This window comes from Candoia aspera, chromosome 1 (assembly GCF_035149785.1).
Source record: "Candoia aspera isolate rCanAsp1 chromosome 1, rCanAsp1.hap2, whole genome shotgun sequence".
NCBI lineage: Eukaryota > Metazoa > Chordata > Lepidosauria > Squamata > Boidae > Candoia > Candoia aspera.
Genome location: NC_086153.1, coordinates 118,384,417 through 118,410,653, shown reverse-complemented (window position 1 = coordinate 118,410,653; position 26,237 = coordinate 118,384,417). Strand labels below are relative to the sequence as shown.

Sequence of the window (26,237 nt, the reverse complement as noted above, 5' to 3'; positions counted from 1 at the left end):
ATTTTGCTGACATTTTAAAACGTGTTGGCAACTTTTAAGATTTAGTTATGAACCCAATGGGACATACATAGAAAAATGTGTTTCTTTAGATTTACCCTGTGAAATGGATCACAAGCCAAAACTGCTTGTGCACTATGATGCAATTCAATTCCACTGGCAGGACTTCTTGCTCCCGTGCAGCACAACCCCATTCTCAATCTGGTCTGCAGGGTCCATCAACCTTCTATAATAGATTCTGAAAGTACACACTGGGTTTTACTCCAATCCCCATATTTCATTTGAGGCATTTTGTGAACCTTATATTGGGTTTCCTATTTTCCAAGCATTATTTTAGAAGCAGTTTTTTTTTCTTTCTGACTTCCATATTTTAAAATCATATTTTGTCTCCGCTTCACAGAATAAATGTGTCACCGTTATTTTTCAACCACTACAGAAACTGAGTTTTGCACAGACACTTTGATATAGCATTAAAAAATAGTTTTTACTGCTTGGTTTAGATTCAGCTTTATTCCTTTCTGCTATAGCCTGAAAAATACAAATGTACTTTTCCTCAACTGTATAATGGTACATTCATAGCTTTCTCAGATGATATTTTTGCTTTATATTGAGACGTCTGTAAGACTTTAAAAAGGGACAATGGCTCTATATGTACAATCTATGTACTTTATTGGGAGATGGAAGAGGATTTTAAGCAATACGGAGCGCAATGATTTTTTTATTTTCCAGAGTGGATATGCAAAAGTGCAGACCCCAAAAAGCTCTGAATTGCAAAACAACAGGCCACCATGGCAAGGAAGAGGATAGCAGAGTTGATGACATTAATTTTTTTATTAAAGTACTTTTGCATTAACCCTGTGACAAACCACAGAACTACAATTGGGCATTTTCTGAAGTAAAAGTATTGCAGTTTGTATGCTGAAAAAAAAAGCTGACAGAAATTTATTTTTAAAGGTTTATTAGCCACAACAAGCAACTACTTGTGGAATTTATAGGGGAAATAAATTAATGCATCTGGAATCATTCTTAGGGAATCTTATATTTAATGAGAAGTCGCTGGGGATGAGTATTTAAATTAACTACAGCTAAAAAACAGCACTCATCTTAGAAAATATGACTTGCAACTCTTGAATTCGTATGGGGTTTTACACTCATTGTAAAGACACACCTCATTGCTCTGAAGTAAGTAACCGTTCTATCTTGAAGTAATAGATTTTCACCCATTATTTCAAGATAAACCCACTTGGGAACACCTTACAGATAGAGTAGTTTAATAATGACAGAGCTAAGATTCACTTTGTAATCATTACACCAAGCTCCATGGTCTAGCAATTAACTCTGGACCCAAAGCATGATTTATGAGTTTAGAGTTGCCCAACATTCTGGCTGCTGATTTTTCACTTGGGATGAGAAACCCCCTTTAAAACAAAAGAGGGAGAGAGATACAGTTATCACCACCCTGCACAACTGAAGTACAGTTCATTGAGTTTGAAAGGAAGTGTGAACACTAACCAGAGTAATGATGAATATGTCGCTAGTACACCCTAGTGGTGTCCACAATAATTCAGATCTGAAATGTCCCATTTTGAGTTTGAAATAGTCCTTCCAACATTAGCTGAAGTGTTTTGATCTTGAAATAGCTCAGAGCTCAGACCTTCAGAAGCTCAGCATCAAAATATGTTTCTGAGCTAGGTTTTTTAGCTCTAACAGCTATTTCGAATCCAAAACACTTTGCACCACTTGAGTTCACCTTAGGATACCTTAGAATTATCAATAAAGTGAACCTTTTAACTGAAGATGATTAAAAAACTAATGTAAGAAAAACAGACTGTACTAGATGAGGAAAATATACTTCTCTTCTTATGTGGTACCCACTTGGAAGAATACATGTCAATACAGTTTTTTATAAGCAACCTGATAAATGGACCTTTTCTTTTTCACACAAACACAAAGAAGGACTTCTGCAGAGAGCCTGATCAGTGCCGGAGTCATTATCTTGTGAAGATATCTCCTGAAGGGGTAGACTGTGGAAAAACATCACTTGAGAAAAGCACTCAAGAGCTTCTTCAGCCCCATTTTAGGGATGACTCTCTAACTGCAAATTGAAAATGAAATTAATTTCTTGGGAAACCAGGGTTTTACTCACTATGCTTGATCCCTGCACCTTTTCTGTGCTCCTGCATAAGCGCAATGAACACACTAAGAATTTCTCACACAAGCACAGAAGATAAGGACTGCCATTTCAGGACTGCCTGTTGGAACTTGCTCTTCACTTAGCTCTTTATTGCAGCTCTGTTGACAAGAGTTATTCTTAGGGTTCAATCATACATCATTTAACAGAATTACATTGATTATAAAGATTATTTCTTCCAAGGGCCATTAGTGGTCATGAGGGGAAGTCCACTGTAGCCACAGGTTACTATGGGAGAATCTGAAATGATGGAAAGAAGTCATCCTTCCCTCCCCCCAACTTCAGACATAATTTACATCATTTTCTCGACTTTGCAGAAAGGCCTTTGAACAACAGCAAAAACCCACACCGCAATCAGGGCTTTGAAGACCCAGTATTAAATGTTATATGCGTACATCTAAGTGAGGCTTGGGAATTCTGGGAATTGAAGTCCACATATCTAAAAGTTGCTGAGATTGAGAAACACTGATCTAAGCTGTCCCAATTCCTTTCAAATTTTAACAGTTAGCTTGCAACTTTCCTGAAAGATTTTTCAATTTAACATGTTGTGTTTATCAGATCCCATTTTGCACACTGTTCTTGCAAGACCTCATCTGAAAATTAGCTTAAGAAGTAATAGTAGCATCATCATCATCATCATCATCATCATCACCACCATCCTTATAACAATGCAAGCGTTTGCATTCCTATAAGACATGAGAATTAAGAGCATTGTCCAGAAAAGCAAAGAATATACACACACAAAAACACAGACATCAAATACCTGTTTCTTGCTTTTACATACAAAGGCATTTTCAGATAATCCAAAATTCAGGTTGATCATTTTTAATCCCATTAATTTCACATGTATGCACAAATATGAGAATTCAATTGCTGTCAATTGGAAAAGCAATTCCAGATTTTGTACTTATTACTGACAATTAGTTACAAGAAATAATGTGACCTGCCTATTTTAAGTTTAAACCTATCCAGTTTTTTTCAACTCCAACTAGTGAATAAAAAGCATCTGGTAAATGAACACAATCTAGTACTGCAATTTGATAAGGAAAATGCACATTTCAAAGCAGATACTATACTGAAAAGTGGTACACACACCTTACTATCCTCATTCTTATTTTAGAATCAGCAGATCCATGCAAACAACAAACAACCTCACATTTATGAACAGCAGAAATTAAAATACGGATGGCATCAATGCTTATTCCACATAGGAGCTGCAATTGGCCCCTGTGGAGACCTTTCAACAACAACAAACTCATCAGGGTTGCCAACTGCTTGATAGTGGATTAACAAATCCTGAATAGCACGTTCTTCAATCTGAAATGAGAAGGGAGGAAAGGGAGGGAGAAACTCTTAGAAATCTGGCAAAAACTGGAATAAGAACAAATGCTCACAGGGCAAAGCATACAGGGCAGTCACTAGATGTTTTATATATTGAAAAAACGTTTAATGGGATAAATCACACCTTATTACTTTCAATTCTGGATTCTGTAGTTAGAGAGCAATCCATAATGTTTTAACAAAACACAGCAGAAGGGAAGCAACCTAGCTATGCTACTGAAATAATGACAGTTCAGTGTAATCTTGATATGAAATACTTAACCTGAGGTCACATAAATAAACATATTGCAGCCTAAAACACTAAGAACACTGTGTTGTACAGCATTTTTAGAAACATCACTAAGGCTCCTTGGAACCAAAAAGAAGGAAGAGATGAAAGGAAGGCAAGAAACAGACATTCTAGAGTGCATAATGCTGACTTTTATTCTTTACCTGGATCAAAGCTAAAGGTTTTTCTCTACTTCGGGTAAGAGCAGCTTCTTGCTGAAGTTCTTCTTCTACAATTTCTGCAAATGTGATAGGCAACGCTGCAGCTGGATTTCTCAAGGATGATGCTAACCAAGGACTGTAAGATAAGTTACAAATACAAAGCATCACAACTTTACAAGATATGCTTCTCTACATATATATTTACACTACAAATATAACTTACTTATGATTTTCTGATTGTGTTGGTTCACAAGAATGTTCATTTTCTGCTCCAAGAGCAATGGCATTTGTGCATCTACAGACAAAAATTAGTACAAGAATTTTTAATTACAACCGTTCTTTAAGGCACAAAAAGTCAGAACACAAAGCCCAAACAACTTGTAATAAATGCAGCAGTCCATAAAGTAAGTTGCATGACCACATAGTGACTGTTCAGCAGGAACTAAAATGTTTAAGCCAGCACTTCTGTGAACACATAAACAGCCACTGCAGCTTTGGGATTCACTAGTATAGAATATGAGTCAGTGGAACGGTATTTCAGGGAGAAACAATGTTTGAATAAAATTGAACAATATTCCAGTCCAGGATGGTTGTTTTGACGGTACTGGGATTGGCAAACATTTTTTTGTTATGGCAGAGTGGCATAGATCCAGACTTAAAAAATAGATTGCACGTTAGGAAAGAAAGTTGCTCCATTCATTTGCATTATGTAAAACATTTTGTAGTCCCAAAAGGATGGTATGTCAGTCCTAATGCCTACCCAGGGACAATGGATGAAGGTTATAATGCAGCCCCCCAATTTTCCAGTGACATGATACCACCACCAACTTTGGCGGGGGGGGGGGGAGGCAGGTGAAGGATGGCAGCAGAAGACCATTTTTGAGTCATCTGAGTGGGCTGGAGCTTTTAACGGGGAGAAGAGGAACAGTTTGCCTCCCGTTCCTATCATTAAAACTCCCCAAAACTTTAAAAGGGCTGATTGTGGCCCAATAAACAAAGTTTTCAGGCCTTTCGGAATATTAGATCATGAATCATAGGAACGAGTGCAGGAGGCACCCCAGCAGCCTGCTGCTTCTATCTCCACCTTCAGTTTTGAGAAAACAGAAGCTATGAAAAATCATACTGAAATTTGACTATTTTGTCACTGAATTATGGCAGCCTGATCTCATGATGCTGGATATCCACTGCATCCTTACAGAATGTACACCAATAAAAATAAAATAATACACATTTACTGATTTTTTTTATCTTCAGTCTTTCTTAGAAAAGTGCTTTATCAGAAATGGAAACACAATGTAAAGCAATCTCACCTCAGACATTTTTCAGCTGGTACATTCTCCACTGATTTAGCACAACTGGCACCAACTACTTTTTTTTCTTGTAACAGGAGATCACGGAATGATTTTGGCAAAGCAGAATGCAATGAAGAAGCCCTAAAGTAAAATGAACCAAATTTTGCTAAGCTACATTTCCAGATAAGCCTAGTGCAATTCTTTCACTGACTAAACTATCTTTCCTATTGGTGAAATGAATCACTCAGAAGCATGAATCTTCATGTCTGCTGTCCTAGAACATTACATTTCTATATCTTCCACTTACCTTGTTCAATCAGTACAAAGCACTGAGGAATCTGCTTTTACTAGGAATGGTGAAGTCATTAAATCAAAGGTGAGCAATGCCATTTTTGTGGCCCCCTAGGTGCCCCTCTAACACAACTGCTGAAAATCAGAAATTAACACTATCACTGAGGGATGTATCAGTAGTCTGTACTGGACGATGCATCTAGCAGTAATCTGACTGAACATAATATGTCTTGGTAAATTCATAGTTCAACTACACTAAAATTATATGACCAAAAAGAAAAATATGATGTAAGGCACACACAGAGCCATTAACAATGACTAGTCTCCAGCTCTAAACTGACTTTCCTCCTTGAAGCACAGGCTGAAAGTGGCTGGGGAAGATAAGTAGGGCTTATTTTAACAGCATTATTTGAATAATTCTATTACCTAAAAACAGAGGTGGGCACAAATATATGAAGGCCTTATGAAGTTTTCCTTCCTACTGTTCTAACATAAAAACCATCACACATTTTCTTCCTGTTAGACACAAAAAGCTCTCATTCTCAACAAGGCATTTCTCTTTTCAGGCTTTTGCAGTAATTGGGATGTTGTGGTCTACACATCTATTAAATTTCAACATTTTAGATGAAGAAACATGCTTACAACATTGACGTACCATGAGTATTGCAAGCCTCTTCATGGCATGTTAGGCAAACCATGAGGTTTTTCAGTTAAAGCCACCATAGGTCTTAAGCATAACATGAGAAATAAATAATACTCAGAGATAAGAACCTGCTGAACCTGTTAACTGAAAAACTGACCATCTGGCACTTGGAAAAGAACAGCACAGGGTATCCTGCCAGAAGGAAGGAGAAATTGCATCTCCGGGCAGATAAATTATGTTCTTTCACCAGAGATGTATATGCATGCACACATATTTGGAAATGATATTTAAATCCATTTCCAAAAGGAAAGATTAGCCTTTGTTCTTTTAGTCTTCCTCCACGTTTCACCCTAAAAACAGTCTCCACATATTTTACCTAATTAATCTTCAAAGAACAATACATATCCTTGACAAATCTGTGAAGCTGGACATTATTTTTGGCAAGAACAATGCCAAGTATGATTTAAGGTATCCTGAATCTCCATGTCAACCAAAAAAGTTCCAGAAGCTCCCACACCCATCTGGCATATTTTCCTGCCAGAAGACCTGCTGAATTTCCAAGACAAGTATCTTGTTTCGCTGCAAAACAACGCTTCAAGAGAATGCCACATACTGCAAGCACAGAAACCTCAATCTGATGCCAAATGCATGTTTGTTTTTTTAAATTAGGGTTATACTATAATAACATAACATGTTAAATAACCCCTCCCCACTTTTTCCCCCTCACTATTAACTAAGCATTCAGGAACATTCAGCAAATACTTCATTTACTAATACAAAAATATAATCAAGCTAAGCATAGTAAGATACTTAACTTATATGGAAACTTTAAAGACTAAAATAAATTCATTACTCAAGGAACCAATATTGTGTGCACACATGCATCTGTAAATCCTTTAACTAGAGATTTTGTCCTTCCTTTGCTCTTAATCATGCTCTTGGTCCAACCACCCAGTATTTCCACAGACCATGACCAGCAGTGGCGCTTCATGGTCTCAAGCAGGTTCTTTTCCTGCCTTGAGGTGCCAGGGATGAATCCAAAATTTGCATTCAGACCACATACTCTAGTACTGAATTATTGTCCTTCCCACAGATTATGAAACAGTGAGTCTGAAACAAAACTGAAATGACCCCAATATGCAGTAACCTAAAGAAATAACAAGGTGCATACCACACAGTTGCTGGTTTTGTTGTTTTGGAAACCGTAGGTAGCAAAACTGCATCAGGCACAATCTCTGGGTTATTATCCTTAGCAGCCAGAGCAATCAATTTCCTCTGCTTCTGAGAAAGTTTACTTCCATGAGAAGTGGCTCTACTAAAATTAGACACAGAAATGTAAAAGTACTTTACTAAAGCTTATCAAACAGAATATAACAAAAGAGTATCAGTCACAGACTGCTGGATTATATGTCCTGAATTTACAAAATTATCTCCTACTATTATCTAAATCTGTAATCTGAATAGTAACAGCAGTTCTAAAAAGAAATATTCCTAATCTGTGAACCATGTTTGCAGGGCAACATGGATACTGCACTACTAATGTTTAATCCAAAGCTAAAACTTCAAAAATGTTTCTAACAAGGTATGTATGTATGTATGTATGTACGTGTGTGTGTGTGTACACACACACACACACACACACACACAAACAGAGCAAATTAGGATTTTAATGCTCATCAGTCAAGTTGATTGAATTACATCGTTTTTACCAACCCTGAATTTATCTTTGGCATGCTTCCACATTTCTGCAGATTTTCTTCAGTTTCCATAATAGTTCTTAAATCAACAGCAGGAGGACTGGTAGGACTGAATTAAAAAAAAAAATTATAAGTTGTTACTTTTCAAGATATCCATTTTTACTTACATTTCAGTTGCCAAACACTATTGTAGCCTTCTATATGTAACCGGATGTATAATTTATGTCTACTTCCTCAATTATGGCAAACCTCAAATAGAATGTTTTCAGATGAACATTTTATATATATTTTTCAGGAAACACACACACCAAGGATACTTTTAGGTCCACTGAAATGCTGAGTAAAATATTTAAGATAGAATTTTAGATAAGATGTATGGTTGTTTTTCTTTTAAAGACGATTATGAATTAGATTATTACAGATGGAAAATGTAAACTGCAACCAAACATAGCTAGGCTTGCAAGAGTGCCCACTGAAAGGTAGAAATTAGCAGCCTAAGCAGAAATACATTACTGTTTTGAGCAGAATGACCACAAAGTAGTCAAGTGATTTGATTCTTCAAAAATCATTTGCATGTGGGCCCTGCGTTTTAACAGAGAGGGAAGCTCACATTTCAAAGACAGAGAAACAGCCTTGCAAGAGGACAGTATTTGACCAAGGTAGAAACACAGAAAATGTATACCTAAAAGAGCTGGCAACCCAGTTGGAAGAACTCACATAGGTGTTTTTGTTACTAGGAATACTCTGTGGAAGAGAACTCTTCTGCACTGATGATCCATGACAGATTTTTACCTCTTTGTTGGCATGGGAAACAAATGTATTTGAAATACCCGTGTTCTCTTTCACCTGTAGTCAAAAGATACTAGCGTTACATTGTTATAGAAAAGGAACCTTATGGACTTTACAGATAATAGGGTTCAATCTATTTTGGCTGAAGTTTACAAAGGCAACTCTTCATCTCATTTTAAAAGCTAGTTCTCATGTCACATTGCAGTGCTTTTAACACTCTTCATCTTGGGAAACAATCTGCACACCAGAAAAAAAAACATTTGGGGGTTGACATCTAAAACCCTACAAACTTTCATGCCGCTTTTGATTATACTATCCATTTATTATTATTCATCTATTTAAATGATTTATATGGCTGGCCACTTCATAACAGTAACTCTGGGCAGCATACAAGGATTACAGCATGAACCGTAGCAGTTTAATGATTTCATGATCCAAGAAGTGTAATCTTGGTTGCGGTTCTCTCCTGAGCCACAACATGCTATATTCTTTTTAAAAGTATATAGCCATTTTTCAAATTAATTAACATTGGATTCTTTACTCAAATAAATACAGGTTATACTCAGCCTTTCTCAGTCTGACTACAACAACTCCCATCATCCCTAAACAAGATGGCTGGAGTAAATGGAAGTTGTATTCCAAAATTACTGAAGGGCAGTTTCTCAGAGAAAGCTGTCACAGCTTTTATTGAAATTATTCTGTCCTAAACAAAACATCAATTTTTATGTAGTGTAATATTTTGTAGATGACAAAGCCACAGCCTATTGTAGAGGGATAACATCTGCAGGATTCAGGAAACAGCCCCACATAAATGACATACACATAAACCACTGAGGTCCAATCAACTGGCATGGCACTTTAGATAAGAGAGGTTCTCCCCTTAATCATTTAACTATTAGGCATGGTTAATCTGCCTCTAAAAACATTTTTAGAAATTATGCTGTCCTTGATCAATGAGTATTAAGGCAAAAATAACGTGTGTACTCCAACCTCAACTTTATCTGTATGGAGTCCTGCTGTGAAATCAGGAGACTGCAAATCTCTGGGACTGTTCACTCCCACCGAGCTGCCTTCGGAATCAGATGTCAGCATTTCAGGGAGGGATTCAACAGAATTAGCTTTATCCAGTCTCAATATCCCTGCATGTATCCCTGCATGGGGAAAAAATACAAAATTATCTTGGGGCAAATCAGAAATGCCCAAGGAAGCAAAACTACTGATACTACGTTCTGGTACCTAGGGAATGGACTGCTATCCTGTAGCCTAGTGTTTCTTAATCTCAGCAACTTTTAAGATGTTTGGACTTCAATTCCCAGAATTCCCCTGCATGCTGGGGGTTGAAATCCATACCTTTTAAAGTTGCTGAGATTGAGAAAGACTGCCTGCCTGAGTTCACAGAGAAAGCATTTACCTGATCCTTGCCCCAAATCCTCTGTTTCAAGCATGCAGCCTTCACTGCCTGCTCTTTTATGCACTACTCTCAACACTCCCCACTGCTACACATGTGTAACTTCTGGGGAATGAAGCAGCAAGAGAGACAATTCTCCTAACAGGCTCCTGGAAAGCCACTGAAATTCTTGCAGAATTAAAGCTATCAGAGGATCTGGAATTGTGGTTAATGTGATGTGCAGAATTGTTTTTCTCCTTTGCTGCAGAGCTGGAGTTGAGGACTGTATTGCCTCTTAAGTACAAACTACACCATTTCAGACATTTTGGGGAAACATTTTGAAACACCATTGCTTCAAGCATGGAATGCTTTCAGAGGGATTGAGACACCTGTTTACACTTGAAACAAGATCTTTTCAATTCAAGATTGCACATCACAATGATCTGCATTATAGTAAGCTGCTTGCATGAAAAAAGCAGATCTGTATATTTTCTTCTTAACAGAATAAATTTATCACTTAGAAAATCTAACAACAATCTTCCTTTCAATTTTCCCTTAGTAATAAGAGACTATGTGTTGGTTAGTAGGGCTATAACCCCTTTAACTTTCAATTAGGTATATAGCAAAAAATAGCTGGGTATTGTTTTTACATAGCCACTGACTCCATTTTTGTTTACATATCAAAATAGCATTAACTTCACACAATTTGAAAAGGTTACTTTGAAATGTTACTTTAAAGCTACAACCAAAATGACATGAAAAAAATGAGTAATCCGTTATTTGCAGCATGCTAAATACACTCTTTTTCTTACATGGAACTCTAAAATGCTAACCCAATGTAAGCTAATTGTGTGTGAGTGATACAAGCAGAGATGCTGTCTTGGAAATGCTATTAAGGTAAAGGTAAAGGTTTCCCTTGACATTAAGTCCAGTCGTGTCCGACTCTAGGGGGCGGTGCTCATCTCCGTTTCAAAGCCGAAGAGCTGGCGTTTGTCCATAGACACTTCCGTGGTCATGTGGCTGGCATGACTAAATGGAACGCCGTTACCTGCCCGCCAAAGCAGTACCTATTAATCTACTCACAGTTGCATGTTCTCAAACTGCTAGGTTGGCAGGAGCTGGGACTAGCAACGGGAACTCACCCCGTCACACAGATTTGAACCGCTGACCTTCCGATCGGCAAGCTCAGCAGCTCATTGGTTTAACCTGCAGTGCCACCACGTCCCAATCGGAAGTGCTATTACAGCCATTTTAATTAAGTAATCATTGTTTAGATTCACATTTACCTTATAACCCAAGGAAAAAGACATCTTCTTCTTAAAATATAAGGATAAAGGTTTTTTTTAGGTCTTTACTGTTTTCAACAAGGGATAATTATGCTTATGCCTGACATTACCAATGAAGCTTGAAAGTATAACTTCAAGCTGGCTTGTGGCTTAAAACTGAATGAAGTTGAACCTCAAAGACTGCAAACTTCTGGAGTTCAAATCTACATTCACCATTTCTTGGGCTCTATGTGTTAATCAGAAGGCAAATGCATGCATATATCAGTAGCAGTCTTGTCTTATTAAACATTATAACTAGGGTATGTATTCAGACTAGAAATCAACCAATGGCCTGCCACATCTAAACACGAAGAGGAACAATGTGTATTAACTTGCTTCAGCAAATAAACAATTGGTTAATTTTACCTCGAGTGAAAGTAGGGGGTAAGACAGTGTAAGGCATTAGAAAAAGCTGTTAGCATAAACCTTGCTTCAAATAATGAAAGCAATGGCATCTTTTTCTGCTGCTCTAAAAACTGTCTCCAGTTCTTTGGAATCACCAACAAAGTAAAGTGGCTGTGCATTCATGCATATGAGGAGCCAGTTTTCAAAGCAGCAGCATGAGACTTGAAAAGGACATGGATCCTGTAATGATTCAGAGAGAGCTGCTTCATTCATGCTAATGTGCGTTGTGCAACTTCTCTTTCAAACCCTTTGTATAGCCTTTGCACACAATACTTTTAATTTATAAAGTGGCGGGACCTTCGGACTCATCACATCCCTAAATTACTCCTGGCGCTACAGAAAAAACAGTCATTACAAGCCATATGTTAAACTTCATACATTATATTTTTGCCATTATGCCAAAGTTACCTAAAAGTCATTCTTAAAAAGAATAGATCAGCCCTTTTTGCCACTAACCTGTAGCTGGTGGATTCTGAATAATATCTGACAGATTATACCCTCCTGAACTGTCTGCCCGTCTTCGAGGCTTCTTTTTAGCCTTTGCTTTAGCTTTCTTGAGAAGCATTTCTCTAGTTTAAGAAAAACAAAACAAAACAAAACAAACATTTGTTTCAATTTCACTCACTCCTGATTACAGTGATAGCACCTACAACAGTGTTTCTAAGATATGTGGACTTCAACTCCCAGAATTCCCCAGTCCACACATCTTAAAGTTGTCAAGTTTGAAAAGCACTGATTTAAAATGTCCACCCCTCTTACTATAGCCTCCCAGATTAAAATTTCCTCAAATTCAAGATCAATGGTTTTTCTAGCCCAATTTTGAAAAGCTAGGCATTTTTAATATATTCCATTCCAAGGTTCCTTCCGTACTCTGCAATGTACCGTATACTACAACACTGAAGTGGGCTTACTGCTCATTGTACAAGCTGACTAGGATCAACACCTGAACACTGCAGTTGCCTAACTCTTTCTCTACTTCTTCTTGTTTAGTTGTGAATTAGGACCATGGAATTTACAGTGGGAGTTTATAGTACTCAGGAAGCATAAAAGAAAATCTTCTAAGAGAAGAGTACCCAGCTTTCATCTGTCTGAGAGCTGGACCAGACTTTCTGCAGCATGGCAAGCACCGTTCAAGGTTCTTAAGAAGTGAAATTGGTGCTTTAAGGCACTACAAAGCTTTGAACACTCATCTTGCCCCCCATGCCCCCCCAACAATAAAATGGGAACCTGTTTTTTCAGCCCATCCACTCTGGGGGGCTCTGAGGGTTGGCAGGCCCACTATATTAGTATACATATTCCATTCCAAGCGTATGACTATTTCTCAAGTATTAGAGCTATATGGAGGGGCAATGCTTCAGAGCCATCTGGCTTCTCTTCTCTGGAGTGAAGCAGGACTAAAAAGCCTGCAACCAAAGTGTCAGAGTGTGCTACTTTGCTCAGATAATGCATTTCAGCATAAATGTTTCTATGCATGTGCAAAAGACTGAAGGCCAATGAAGCAGCAGCCCCAACTTTGTGCTTTGTGGGCCTGCACTTAAAGGTTCCTTCACTGAAGGCTCAATTGGAATAAGAGCTTCATTCAGGCCTATTACATCTATCAGAAGAAAAAGGATTCTCACTGCAAGGCTTGCTCTGTGCTCCTTTCTTCTTTTAGGAAGACAAATGTTTCTCCTTCCTCAGGCTCCAGAGAACTAATATCAGGACCATCTTGGTATGGAGTAATTACTCTGCGGTCCATAGCAGGAATCTGCAACATCGTAACATTTTTTAAAATTTGAAAATGAGAAAAAATAGGAAACCATCAGATTTGTATTTTAAAAAGCTGTTAGGATGAATGCTGAAATTCTAAAAAAAAATCTGTGGTTTAAAGAGTGCTACAGTGTTCTATGAATGTTCTATAACAAATTAATCTCACATAAATATCTGAGGAAACAATGCATAAAAACCACACAGATAGCCTTCTTTATCAAAAAGTAGAAAATGTTGTTCATGCATTTTTACTAAATTACAATAATCTTTGCAGCCATAGGAATTTAATGCAATATAAAAAGAAAATTAAGATGAAATATGTTATTCTCTAAATCAACTTTTGACTGATGTCAGGGACGATCAATGTCAGGGATGATCAACGTTTTCAGGATGTACACCCTCCTATGTATCCATGTACAATGTCAGGGACAGTAAAAATTAAAAATGAATTTACCAAAATCTCTTGATAGGAGCACCAAATTTACAAGCATGAATGCTGAAATCTCTTGACATTTCTAGACTTAAGAGTTTGAAAGATCTTATAGAGAAATAAATGTTTGGGGGGGGGTCCAAGAACCCTCCCTCATTAGAGAAATTGCAAGCATCTTGGTGTCTATGTGTGCCAAGCTACTATCAGTTGTGCTGCTCAACTAGTTGTACTATTTTTTAGAACTGCACTGCTCATACTAAAGCTATGTTATTTTAGTATATGAGAAACTGCTCTCTCTGCCAAGATTCACTAGCACATTTACACTTTATTTGGTACACTCCACAATATATTTCCATAACTTTAATGAAGCATGAGACTGCCATCAATGCTGCATATAATCAAAAATAAATTGGGAAGAGAGTTTCAGTAAAAAAAATAAATGACTTCAAAGCATATCATATGACTTTAGTAGCCTGCATTCATTCAAACAGGAACCTAGAAACAATTGTCATTACATTTCTTCTTTCAAGTTACTTTAAATTGAAGTCTGCTTTAATTAATCAATGCAGAACTCACCATTTTTCTGTAAGAGGTAGAAAGATCCTTCAAAACTTCATCACTTAAAACATCCAGAACTCTATGAAAAATACAAATTAAATGTGGTGTTATACCCTGCTGTAACCCAGTAGAAAACAGTGAAAGCTGAACATGTTGACTTCTATTTTTTTTTTAATTCAGTTTCTTACAGCAAGGGGTATATTGATAATAGACTTAAGTTCTAAAGTGACAGGGATTGAGAAAAGAGGTGTTTTGAACTTTGAACAAAACAGCAGCCTGAAATGGTTGCATTCCATTGGAACAAAACTTGAAACATGTCAAATACTTTGTTTTGCCCTCAAAATACAATTCTTTGAATATGCATGTTTTGATGCAGGCTCAGAACACTCAAATTGGCTGTTTTGACCTCAAAACAGTTCGTACATGAAAAGAGAATTAGTTAATAGCAGCAGTTAAAGATAAATTTATTCAAACATGATGGATGTATGCATTCAACTTGTGTTTTTTATTAAAAATATGGATTGTGTTGTTGGTTAATATAATTCTGTTATTTGTTATTTTTATTATTTTGTCAATGTTCTGTTTTAATTAAAAAGCAAAAGAACATCTTGCCTCTAGATGGTTTTATTTTGATGTCTTTGATTTCGTATTTCCAAATGGCTTTTTTGGCACAGAAGCATGATAGGGGGCTAAAGGATATGTAATCATTCAGTAGACAAAATAATACTCCCTGTATCACTATAGATCAATAAGAAAGCAATTAAGATCAAGGCCCTGCTCTTACCGTGTTTCAAGTATGGCTGCCATGTTTAATACGATGAACTGCAAGCAAGACTGTTTTAGCTGTTCAGCATTATATGTGGCTGAAAATTCCAGGAGCTCAGCAGCATTTTTTAAAGTCACTGAAATTTAGAAATAGTGGCTATTTATTTGGAGAGCATGATAGAGACAATAAAAGATGATGCTTTTCACTGAGTGCCACTCGTAGGCTACCCATATACAGAGAAAGGCCTACATCCATAGTCCAGTGTATTCACAAGATTCTAGGGCATTTTCTAAAATGCATACTCAAATCACACTGAGCACTAACATGAACAGATAAATTTCTTTTGTGTGCTCTTGCAGATACATTTTGCAAAAGATGGATAATCTTTGCTAAAGAACATGTCACTTTTTTTTTAATCCGTTCAATCGTGCCCGATTCTCAAAGATTGCCTAGACAAGCATCTGCAGTTTTCTTGGCAAGGTTTTTCAGAAGTGGTTTGCCATTGTCTCCTTCCTAGGGCTGAGAGAGAGTGACTGGCCCAAGGTGACCCAGCTGGCTTTGTGCCTAAGGCAGGACTAGAACTCACGGTCTCCCAGTTTCTAGCCCAGTGCCTTAACCACGACACCAAACTGGCTCTCTTTTCACTATTAGTAATCTTCTAATTGAGAAAGCCTTAGCAAGAATTCATACAACATAGACGGGAAACGACTGGGTAAATGCACTTATTTTTTAAGAGCAGGTTTTGTGCTTCCATGTTTAATAAACAACATGACCATGTCTTTACTTTGATAAGAACTTTTACATTATTTTAACAGAAAATGAAAGTATTATAACAACATTATGAAACAATGAATAACTCACATTTTTCTGTAATGGCTACTTCACAGATTTCTTTTAACCGTAACATAAGGAGCTGGTCTGCTACCACAAGAACATTGCAGATGAATTCCACATTTTGAGATTCTGGAAATCAGTGAAAAATTGTAACTTGAACAAGTTTCCAACTCGCTCTACTTATTGTCCATTGGCTAGTTGAACCAGTATCACATTCTAGCATTTGTAGTATATTAACTAACTTGACACCAAATGGTTTTAAATTATTGGATTGGAATACACAAGTTGTCCTCTAGAAGTACTTCTATTCCATTTTCCACAATAAATTATCTCTTTTCCCATTTTCCTCATTTCAGCTTTCTACAAACATATTCTTTAAAATAACTTACTATTTGCAACAGTTGCTGTGGGGAATACAAGATGATAATTTTAAAAGAAGAGTTTCTCCCTCATGCAATCTTAATCCCATCTGCAGTGGAGTTTCAAACCATAGTTTGTGGCTGTCAATACTACTTTCTTCTTTACTCCCAATTTCTGGTGAAGGTGAAAGGTCCCCTGTGCAAGCATTGAGTCATGTCTGACCCTTTGGGGGACCCCACTTTAGCAACGTTTTCTTGGCAGACTATAGAGGGGTGGTTTGCCATTGCATTCCCCAGTCGTTACCTTCCCCAGCAAGCTGGGTACTCATTTTACTGACCTCAGAAGGATGGAAGGCTGAGTCGACCTGAGCCAGCTTCCCAAGAATCCAGCTTCCGCTGGGATCGAACTCGGGTCATAGGGAGAGTTTCAGCTGCAATACTACCGCCTACCACTCTGCACCACACAAGGCTCTAATCCCAATTTCTACCTTATCCTTAATAATGTGCAACACCAATCTTCTCAAAGGATATCAGATTCCTATTAATTCCTATTAGTACTAATTCTTATTCTAGTAATGCAAGAGATATTAATGCCCTCACCTTTTACTGTAACAGCTTCATCTGTGTAAATATAATCCAGGATAACCTGCAGGATTTCAGATGGAAATGGCAACTCTAGAGATGCACAACATGATGCCTAAATGAAAGGGAGTTTAAACAGACATTTCAAGTGCAAGCCCACTTTACAATCCAGGACAATTTTGCTAAAAACTTTCAGAAAAGTCTTCAGGTTTCAAAAGACATATGCTGCCCACACAAAATAACTATTAACAAATAAATATCTATTTATTTGTTTTATTTATCTATTTTCAAATAATGAAGATCATTTGCTTTTTCTGTTGGTAGCCCACATTAATATACTTTTATACAATAGGTGTAGAAAGAAAGAAAGTTGTCTTCATTCTTGAAAATCAGGAGAGGTTTTCCCAAGATTACAGTATCTCCATTAAACCTATGTATATTATCCCAGGATAATATACATAGGTTTAATGCTTCTTACATTTTTGTGTAAGAAGAACTAGAGCAGAATAACATTTTTCAATCCTCAAAGACTACCTCCAGTTTCTACACTCTTATCTGAAAGATGATGGAAGCCTATCCGGTGAAGAGACGTCACAGAATTATCTATTTCTAATGAATCCAGTTTCCAGGAAGCAGGCTATGGCAGGGAATAAAGCTAAAAAGCAGTTGGCAGGCTCTTCTGATAGCATCTACAGTGGATTCATAGAAGCCTTTCTGTTCTCACAGCACACAATATGGGAATTAATGATACATTACACTGTATAGCATCCATGCCTGATCAATTGTTCTGAACTATCAAGCCAAATGCAAATGAAGGAAAAACTCACATGAACACAGCATCCTGCAGACATAACCGAATTATTTCAAAAATTTTGGCAATGCTCCAGCTTGGAAAATAACTGTAAGGGAGTCTACTGAATGTTCCATAGCTATTAGTCATCCACTGGCAGTTTCCGTATACACAAACTTGAGAAACCGACTTCATGCTTTCAAGATTTATTAGAAAAAGCTTTGGACATTGAGTAAATGAAAAGAATTCCCAATGCCATTTGGGGGGGTGGAGACGAGGACTTGGATTATTGGATTATTGTTATATAACACTAATATGTGCACACCATTAGTAATTCTAACAAGCCATGTACATTCAGGCACAGCTACGGGAAATTAAGTGCCAAATCCAGCAATGAATCAGTTGCCTCCATTAGCATTGCCAACCACCCACGAAATCTCTATTTTATATTTCATTGTACTGGATGCTGTTTTTAACTTCCAGAGTTGTTTATGAGTTGGGCGACTTTAGAAAATTGAGTTATAAATTAAATAAGTAAAGTGCTAGTTAGCTAGCAAGTCAAGCCTTTAGAAAAAAATCTATTCCATTACAATCAGAGAATAGCAAGGAGCCCAAGCATTTCTATTCAAAAAAGGGAACACACAGTAAAATGGAAATAAATGGAGTACTAGGGTGAAGAAGCAAATAATCTTTAGAAATAGGGATCGGGGATTAATAAATGCAATAGCCTGAATGCTTTGTGGCTTAGCCAGATACATGGACTTGACTATCAGAGAATGTATGACTATATGAAAAGGTGTGACCTTGCTCCAAGCTCCAGATTATCATCTGAGATTACACTGGTTGGCACAGCATGAGGAAATAATTGTTGTTGTTGTTGTTGCTACTGTGGCTTCCTCATCACAAATGCAATTTCTATAAAAGTTAACTAATCCTACTCTTAAAAATATTTTTAAGGAGGTCTACTAAGGACACCTTTGACAGGCAATGAGGACATTTTAATTTTCTTTCAGTTTTATTATTAACTGACTGTTTAATATTTCCTCTTTCCCAGAACATCTAAAGTTCCTTCCACTAAGCAAGGTCCTGCTTCCTATTATATCCATTAAAACATGTCATTAAAATCCATCAATATAGCGCAGCTAATACTTTATACTAATTATAGGTATTACAATGATTTAAGTATCCATTTTTAATCCATTACACAAAAGGCAAATATTGATTTATTCTTGCATGATTTTTATATTCTTAAAAGGATATAATCCTCTATGCTGTATGGCATTACTTTAATTTACTCCATATGCAATTACTTTCTCCACATAATCCCCAATAAATACTTTTGCACAATTTTTCTTAAAAAGGGACTGGTAATGGAGCTGCACACTCACCTCAATCCAAGAGTTGCTCAGCATGCTGTGAAAGTAGTCTGAAAAGGAGAGAGATCTCATTTTGACATGCATTAAAAAGGCATAGAACTGTTAATAAAATAACCAAGCTACCTTACAGGATACCTACCGAGTCTTGCACAGAGTACACATTTGTGGCATGGGAATTCCTTTCCATCTTTCGACTTCATAGTCACATCACAGAGGTATGAACTAAAACAAGTTACAACATTATATATAATAGACTGTAATATATGCACACACACTAATTAATCAAATGCAGTAATTTATTCCTTACAAAGCTGAACATGTAAACACATAATGTATTTATTTATTTCAAAAAAAATAAAAGCACGCAACCACAAAAACAGTTTCATCCTTCTTTCAAATATTAACCAAAGATGGAGCTGAGAATCTTACAAGCAAGGTACAAGTTCAACAAAAGCTCTCTTTACCTGTAGTATCCTACAGTTTAGTACCCAGAGCTGCTGAACACACAAGTGTTAGAGGTGTTCAAAGTGTTTCAAATCTGAAACATTTTAAGCTTAAAATGGATTATTCCAACCACAGGACGAGCGTTCTGACACTGTTCTACCTACACCAAAAGTATTTCAAGCTCAAGGCAGCCATTGTAAGCTCAGAATACTTCTGCCATGGTCGCAGCAGGAACGTAACACTTCTAGTAAGGTTGGAACTACCAATTTTGAATACAAAATATTTTGCGCGCCAGTAACGAACACAGTGAAATGGATGGTAGCTATCCAGAAGATTTACAATCCAAGAAACAGAGCACAGTAAAAAATGGAGACAAACACCAAGCCCCAAAAATACTAACCTTGCTAATACTGAGGAGGAGACTGGGAACCGCCCAAGAAAGAGGAATTGCCTAACCGTACTGGAGGTATTTGGAGCTCACAGGGGCTATTTTGAGCTTGGAACACTTTTGCTATAGGTGGAGCGGCATCAGATCATTCCCACCATGGCCAGAAACATTTTAAGCTTAAAATGTTTCAAATGTCCAACTTTCTTCCGCTATATGCAGTATATTAACAGAGAGCCATTTTGCCTTCTTTTGGCTTTTTAAGTTTCTGGATATTTTCATATGCTCTGTCTTAAATGATGCCAGAGTTCTTTAGGCACTCGGTCAATTCTAGTCCATTAAATCTACTCTTTAGCTTTCTCATGCAATCACATGGTATACTGCTGAGGTCATATTCTTCTAGGTCTGAGTTTTTTTTAATTTTCAGTTGTAATTTTGCAAAAACAAGTTTGTGATCAGAACTAACAATCAGTGCCAGATCTTGTCCTTGCTGACTGAACAGATTCACCCTCTCTGCCTGCAGAGTACATAGCCAATTTGATTACAGTCTTATCTAACTTGAGATGTCCCTCTGTAGATACATATTTAGGCTGTTTGGAGAAGATATATGTTATAAATATTGAAATTATTTTTGCAAAATTTTACTAGTTACTATCCTGCTTCATTTTATACACCAAAGCCAAATTTTCACACTGAGATGCTATTTACTTCCTCCTTTAGCTTTTAGGTATCCTATAATTAGCATATATTTTTTGTTGTGTCAACAAGGTGTTGCAAGTCACAATATAGCTGTTCATCCTCCACTTCCTCTGCATCTATGGTTGGAGCATAGATTTGTATACCATATTACTGACTGGTTTGCCTAGCACCTCAAATTGAGATTATTCTATCATTTCTTGGGTTGTATTGCAGAACTGACTTTGACTTCCTTTTGTTAACAGATGCTCCATTATTTTGTGACCTTCTTGCCCACAGTAGATCTGATGCTCCTCTGATGTGTTCCATTCCATTTCAATTTGCTGATTCCCAGAATGTCAATGTCCAGTATTGATATTTCTGCTCTGACAATATCATGTTTGCCTTGGTTTAACATTTTGCCATTCCACATACCAATGTTGCAATGCTAATCTTTCCTTTTGCTTCTGGTCACATCAGGATTAGCTTCACTCCAGCATAAGCACCAGTGTTACTTGTACCAGCCCTCTGCTCTTCCCCAATAGCTCATTGGATACCTTCTGACCCAAGGAGTAACCTTCTAGTATCATATTCACACTGAATGGGTTGTCAGTGTCTATCTGGTTTTCTTGGCAGAATACTGGAGTAGACTGTTTTTTTCTTCCCCAGTGGATATTATTTAGTCTTATCCCTCTACTATGTTCAGCCTGTCATGGGTGACTCTTCTTCGAGCACACACTCTCAATAGCATAGCTCATAGCCATCACTGAGATATGAAACCCCTTCACCACTATAAAAGAACAATTCATGAAGAGGAGTTTCCAGATTACCCACTGGTTTCTTTGGCCTTGTAATCCCCACCTCTCCCGGGTCATATAAACTCACCATTTTTTCTGACTGAACTTTGGTTTATTGCTATTTTTTCTGTTCACAACATTAATTCTTCCATTTTCTATTCTGATTCCATCTAGCCTGCATGAAAAATTTTAAAAAAATATTCACAATCACAGAGGAAAATCATTGTTATAGCAAGAATTTATTTTGAAAGTAATAATAAATAACCAACAGAAAATTTATCTGCCAAAGTTCAATACATGGTATCTTTCTAGTACTGAGTACATTTTTTTTCCAGGAATTAGAAAAATGTCTGCTTTTGCATACAGTTGTTTCTCTATGCTAGTAAAGTAAAAAGATTACCGAGGCTTCCTAGAAACAGGGAAGCTAAACAGGATTTGTAGCATTGCTCCAAATCTTTGGTAAAAAGTCCATAGCTAATTTTGTTATTATAATTTAAGTAGCATAGTAAATGCAGTAGAATTTTCACGGCCAACACACACAAACAGGATACTACTTTAGCTATTGAGCTTTCGGCATATTTGGAAATGAGTTCCTCAGGATGGTCAAACAGCAAGGTAGAATATTTAAGAATATTTTCTCTTAGTACAACATTGCTACAACACCATACACAATTAAATGCAGAAAGCCACATGTTTTCAAATATTTCTTCTGAAGGTAGAGTCCTACCCATTACCAGATTCAATACTGGATCCAGGTATTTAACCTAAAGATCAAACTATTAGGGGGGAAAAATCACACATACAAAATCATATAAAGGGATCACATACCTTGAACTTAAACTACTAAGACCAAATTTCTTTGCAGCAATTTGCAACATTTTAATAAGATTAATTCCTTCTCCAACATCTTTGCATTTTTTAGAAGTGGTTTTTGATTTACTCCTCTGTTTTTCATTCATCATCTGCCCTTGGTTGCGTCTATAAACCGCAAATGCAGACTTGTTATTAACATCCCCATGAATAGCTATTTTATTCAAGTTTGTAATTAAGTCGTCTTCATTCTCTTCCACTCTTTCTTTGTACACCATTCTGGGCCTGTAGCCATGAATCAGCATATCACATGAGTCTGTGTAAATGTACTGGAGGAGGTACATAAACAAGTCTGGATGAAGTTTCTCCATCACAAAGAGATCACAACCAACATCATCTTTATCTTTACGGTAAAGGTCAGCAGAATCTAACCAACTCTGGTCTGATACAAAGACTTTCTGGAAAAAATCAGAGCGCATTGCCAACATGTATCTGTGCACAGGAAAAGTCCTAGTGCCAACCTGGAAAGTTACGTCATGGATGGTGTCCATAACTTCAGCTTCTCTCAACAACTTTCCAAAATCTTCAGTAATGATAGATCTTGACACATTTGGAATTTCATACAAACTGGAAGAAAGAAGTATATAAGCATTAATTTTTCAACAAAACTAGCGTTTAATATACCCTATAAAAATCTTCATGTTTAATGAAAGAGAAAGCAACAACTTTAAAGACAGGAATTTTTACCTGCTGATGAACATCAAAAGAAACAAAAACACAATGAAGGAATATAATCTTGCCATTGACCTACAAGTGCCTTTTAGTTATGCACAAATATATCCCACCTTTTGGAAGAGGGACTGTGGAACACTCTCAGCTGCTGACTGTATCTTGAATAAAGACCATTTGTTTGTTTCTTTGTCAAATTTATATAGCTGCCAGGAAGTGACTTTGGGCAACATAGAATAATCAAATAAAAATAATATATATATATATATATATATATATATAAAAACAAGCATTAAAAATATAAAATCCATATTAAAAATTAATTAAAAAAGAAATTTTTAATTCATATATATGTTTTAACAGTAACAAAAACATTTTCCCGCTCTGAAGATTTAACGTATGTTATTTCTTTACTGTATTTATATCCATATTTTCCTTAGTTTTTTAAATATAGTCCAATATTCTTTTATTTGCTGACAGCAAGGCTGGGCTCATTACCCCTCTTCTTAGTAAGGTAAGAGTATCTACATTACAAACTTGAATGCTAAATATTAATGAGGTAGGAGCTTGACCAATGTGCATAAAAGCATAATTAATCATTAGGAGGAATTCTCTGTTCACTAGCACTATTCCCTCCAGCACTTTCAAACAGGTTATTACTATATGTACTCAAACCTTGTTTTGGGATCTGACTGTAAAACAGCAAAATTACATCCATTAGGATCTGTGGTGATACTGACTGCTCTGTGAACAAAAGCAAGTTTCTCAAGTTGTATTCGTTCATATACATTGCTTGCATCATGAGATGAGATATCACTTGAAGAATTCTGAAGACCGGACACAATCTCTGTAAAATTCAGAAAAAGTTAATTAATTAGATGACCAGTAGAGGAAGATAAATATTTTTATTTGAATAGTTTTACTGAGGCTGAAAGTTTCATATCTGGTTTGCTTTCTGAATTGTGCTCCTAATCAGGCCCATAACCACAGGGGGGCTTGGCCTGCAGTCAGGTTCCTCTCTGGGCTTCTAAAATTCTACACACAATTTAGCAAAGTGAGGAGTTTCTGATTTCTAGAACTGAAGAGTAAAGACAGATAATAATGATTACTCTTTTTCTTTAAGGGCTCCTACATCTGTAGACTACATCCTCATTCCCCAAAGCTACTGCTACCAGAGATTTCTCATGATGTTGGATTTTATTTATGTATTTATTTATTTAAGCAAATGTATTAAGAGGGTGTCAGATTTAGGCACAAGATAAGCAAGCTCCATCTTAGGGCTTCAGTAGGGTCTGTAGCTCACACAGGCTGCTAGCTTACACACAGTATACACACTCCCTGTAACCAGACTGCAGACATCTTCAATCCACATTTGGGAATAAGACAAGGCTCTTGCTCATCTGCACTAGGAGTTAGATCCCAACCCCTCTCTCTGTGCTAGAAAATGGAGAAATGTTTTGAATGTTTTAAATTTAATTTTAAATCTTGCAGCAGAACTGGAGGAAGAAATGGAGAAGCTTGGTACTGTGCCTAAGAAAAGAAGAGAACCAACACAGTTCTGAGCCTCTAATGGAAGGTGAAATCTACAAGAAGCTGAAAAAAGTCAGGGAAAGCAGAGCAGAGAATTTTGTTTCAGGAGTCCATTTATCTCTAAGGAAAAGATAAACAAGTCAAGTGAGAAAATTGCATTAGGAATTTTATATTTTATCTGTCCTCATGGTGCTAGTTAAGCCTTGCTATCTCTTGTGCTTACTTTTACTGTGGAAGTAGGACATGTTGTCTCATTATTCCTATTACAGGCTATATCCAAGATTTAAGAGTTTTTTTCTTTATTAACATCTTATGAGCTGAAAGATATCCTAGAATCAGTCTCTATTCTAATCTCACTAATTGTAGCAGACCACTGACATCTTGTGGTAGGTCTAGAACACTGTATAATTTTTTGCATGCATATAAACTGCTTTTAAAGTAAGGGTTACGTTTCCTATCTTTCTTATTTTTTTAAAAAAAGGTTTGATTTTGTTTATCTCTTGCAAGATTGGTCTATCACCTCCAAAGAGAAAATGACTGAACTTCCAGGACGTAGCATTCAAGGAATTCTCTCATTTTTTCCCATTTTGACTTCTCAATTGTGAAATCAGTGTAATGGAATGTGAAAATGACCTTGGAAGACGGGGGAAGAGATGCTTCCTAGGGAACAATCAGATAAAAGGGGGAGGAGCCCGCAACTAAGTAACGGACGGAGGAAGAAAGGATCTGCCCTAACTTGGCAGGTGGTAAAAAGGGATGGCAGGCATTTCAGACTTGCAAGATTCTATTAATGTAGCCTAACAATAAAGTAGTAGTAGCTTGTCTGGTTCTGTTTCCTGTCTGGTTTACCTCAGAGGGCTGACAATCAGGCAGCATAGGTGGTGAAAGTTCTATCTCTCCACCCACAGCTGGCTCATGGCCTTTAATAAGGCTGCCCGTACACTCGGGTTAGGGGGAGGACACCAGGTTAGGTGTTTCCCTGAAGACAGATGGTGGGAGCTTAAATTACCAAGCTGCTGTTCCAAAAAGCAGGAAGTAAGATCAGGGTGTGAAGACTCAAAGGGTCTCTCAAAAAGGAGGTCTAAAACCTACACCACCATAGCCTCATATGAGACCATCTGACAACCCTTCTATGCTGTTTGGACACTTGGACTTCACTTGACCATTCTTGTGCCTGCTGTTTTGGATCAGGAACACTCTCAAGGCAAGCTTGCTGGACTTTGGGAGACTTGATTTCTCTTAGTGTGTTTGCATGTGTGTTTGCACTCACATTCCTTTTGCCGCTTGTTTATTTGCTTCACAAACTTTCCAGTAAAGTTTGCAACCACCTCTCTGTGTGTTTGTGGATGCATGGCCTGAGACAGGACAGGTAATTCCAGCAGTCTCAGTTGCGGTCATTAAGCAAATCACCTGCAGTCGTTAAGCAAGACATATTACCGCAACTTGAGACCTCCTGCCAGCTTCTCCATTGACTTTGCTTGTTGGAAGCTGGCTGGGAAGGTTGCAAATGGCAATCACGTGACCATGGGATGCTGCAACCATTGTAAATGCTCAACAGTTGCCAAGTGTCTGAATTGTGATCATGTGCCCGCAGGGCGCTGTGACAGTCTTAAGGGCGAGGACCAGCTGTAAGTCA

At 37.2% G+C, this 26,237-nt stretch overlaps 1 protein-coding gene across 1 annotated transcript in view; it reads right to left on the bottom strand.

Annotated features, from left to right (window-relative positions):
- Positions 1-2,250: 2,250 nt before the first annotated feature.
- IBTK (inhibitor of Bruton tyrosine kinase) overlaps positions 2,251-26,237 on the bottom strand; it is a 56,736-nt gene continuing 32,749 nt past the window's right edge. Inside the window, exons 11-29 of the mRNA XM_063312677.1 lie at positions 23,747-23,918; positions 22,361-22,969; positions 21,621-21,707; positions 19,371-19,453; positions 19,244-19,281; positions 17,084-17,180; positions 16,152-16,253; positions 15,309-15,426; positions 14,543-14,603; positions 13,407-13,534; positions 12,244-12,356; positions 9,661-9,809; positions 8,564-8,727; positions 7,898-7,990; positions 7,356-7,499; positions 5,269-5,391; positions 4,182-4,253; positions 3,962-4,094; positions 2,251-3,505 (exon numbers count right to left, since the gene is read on the bottom strand). Of these exons, the coding sequence (XP_063168747.1) occupies positions 3,380-3,505; positions 3,962-4,094; positions 4,182-4,253; positions 5,269-5,391; positions 7,356-7,499; positions 7,898-7,990; positions 8,564-8,727; positions 9,661-9,809; positions 12,244-12,356; positions 13,407-13,534; positions 14,543-14,603; positions 15,309-15,426; positions 16,152-16,253; positions 17,084-17,180; positions 19,244-19,281; positions 19,371-19,453; positions 21,621-21,707; positions 22,361-22,969; positions 23,747-23,918 (2,612 nt within the window). The 3' untranslated portion in view covers positions 2,251-3,379. The remainder of the gene's footprint in view (positions 3,506-3,961; positions 4,095-4,181; positions 4,254-5,268; positions 5,392-7,355; positions 7,500-7,897; positions 7,991-8,563; positions 8,728-9,660; positions 9,810-12,243; positions 12,357-13,406; positions 13,535-14,542; positions 14,604-15,308; positions 15,427-16,151; positions 16,254-17,083; positions 17,181-19,243; positions 19,282-19,370; positions 19,454-21,620; positions 21,708-22,360; positions 22,970-23,746; positions 23,919-26,237) is intronic.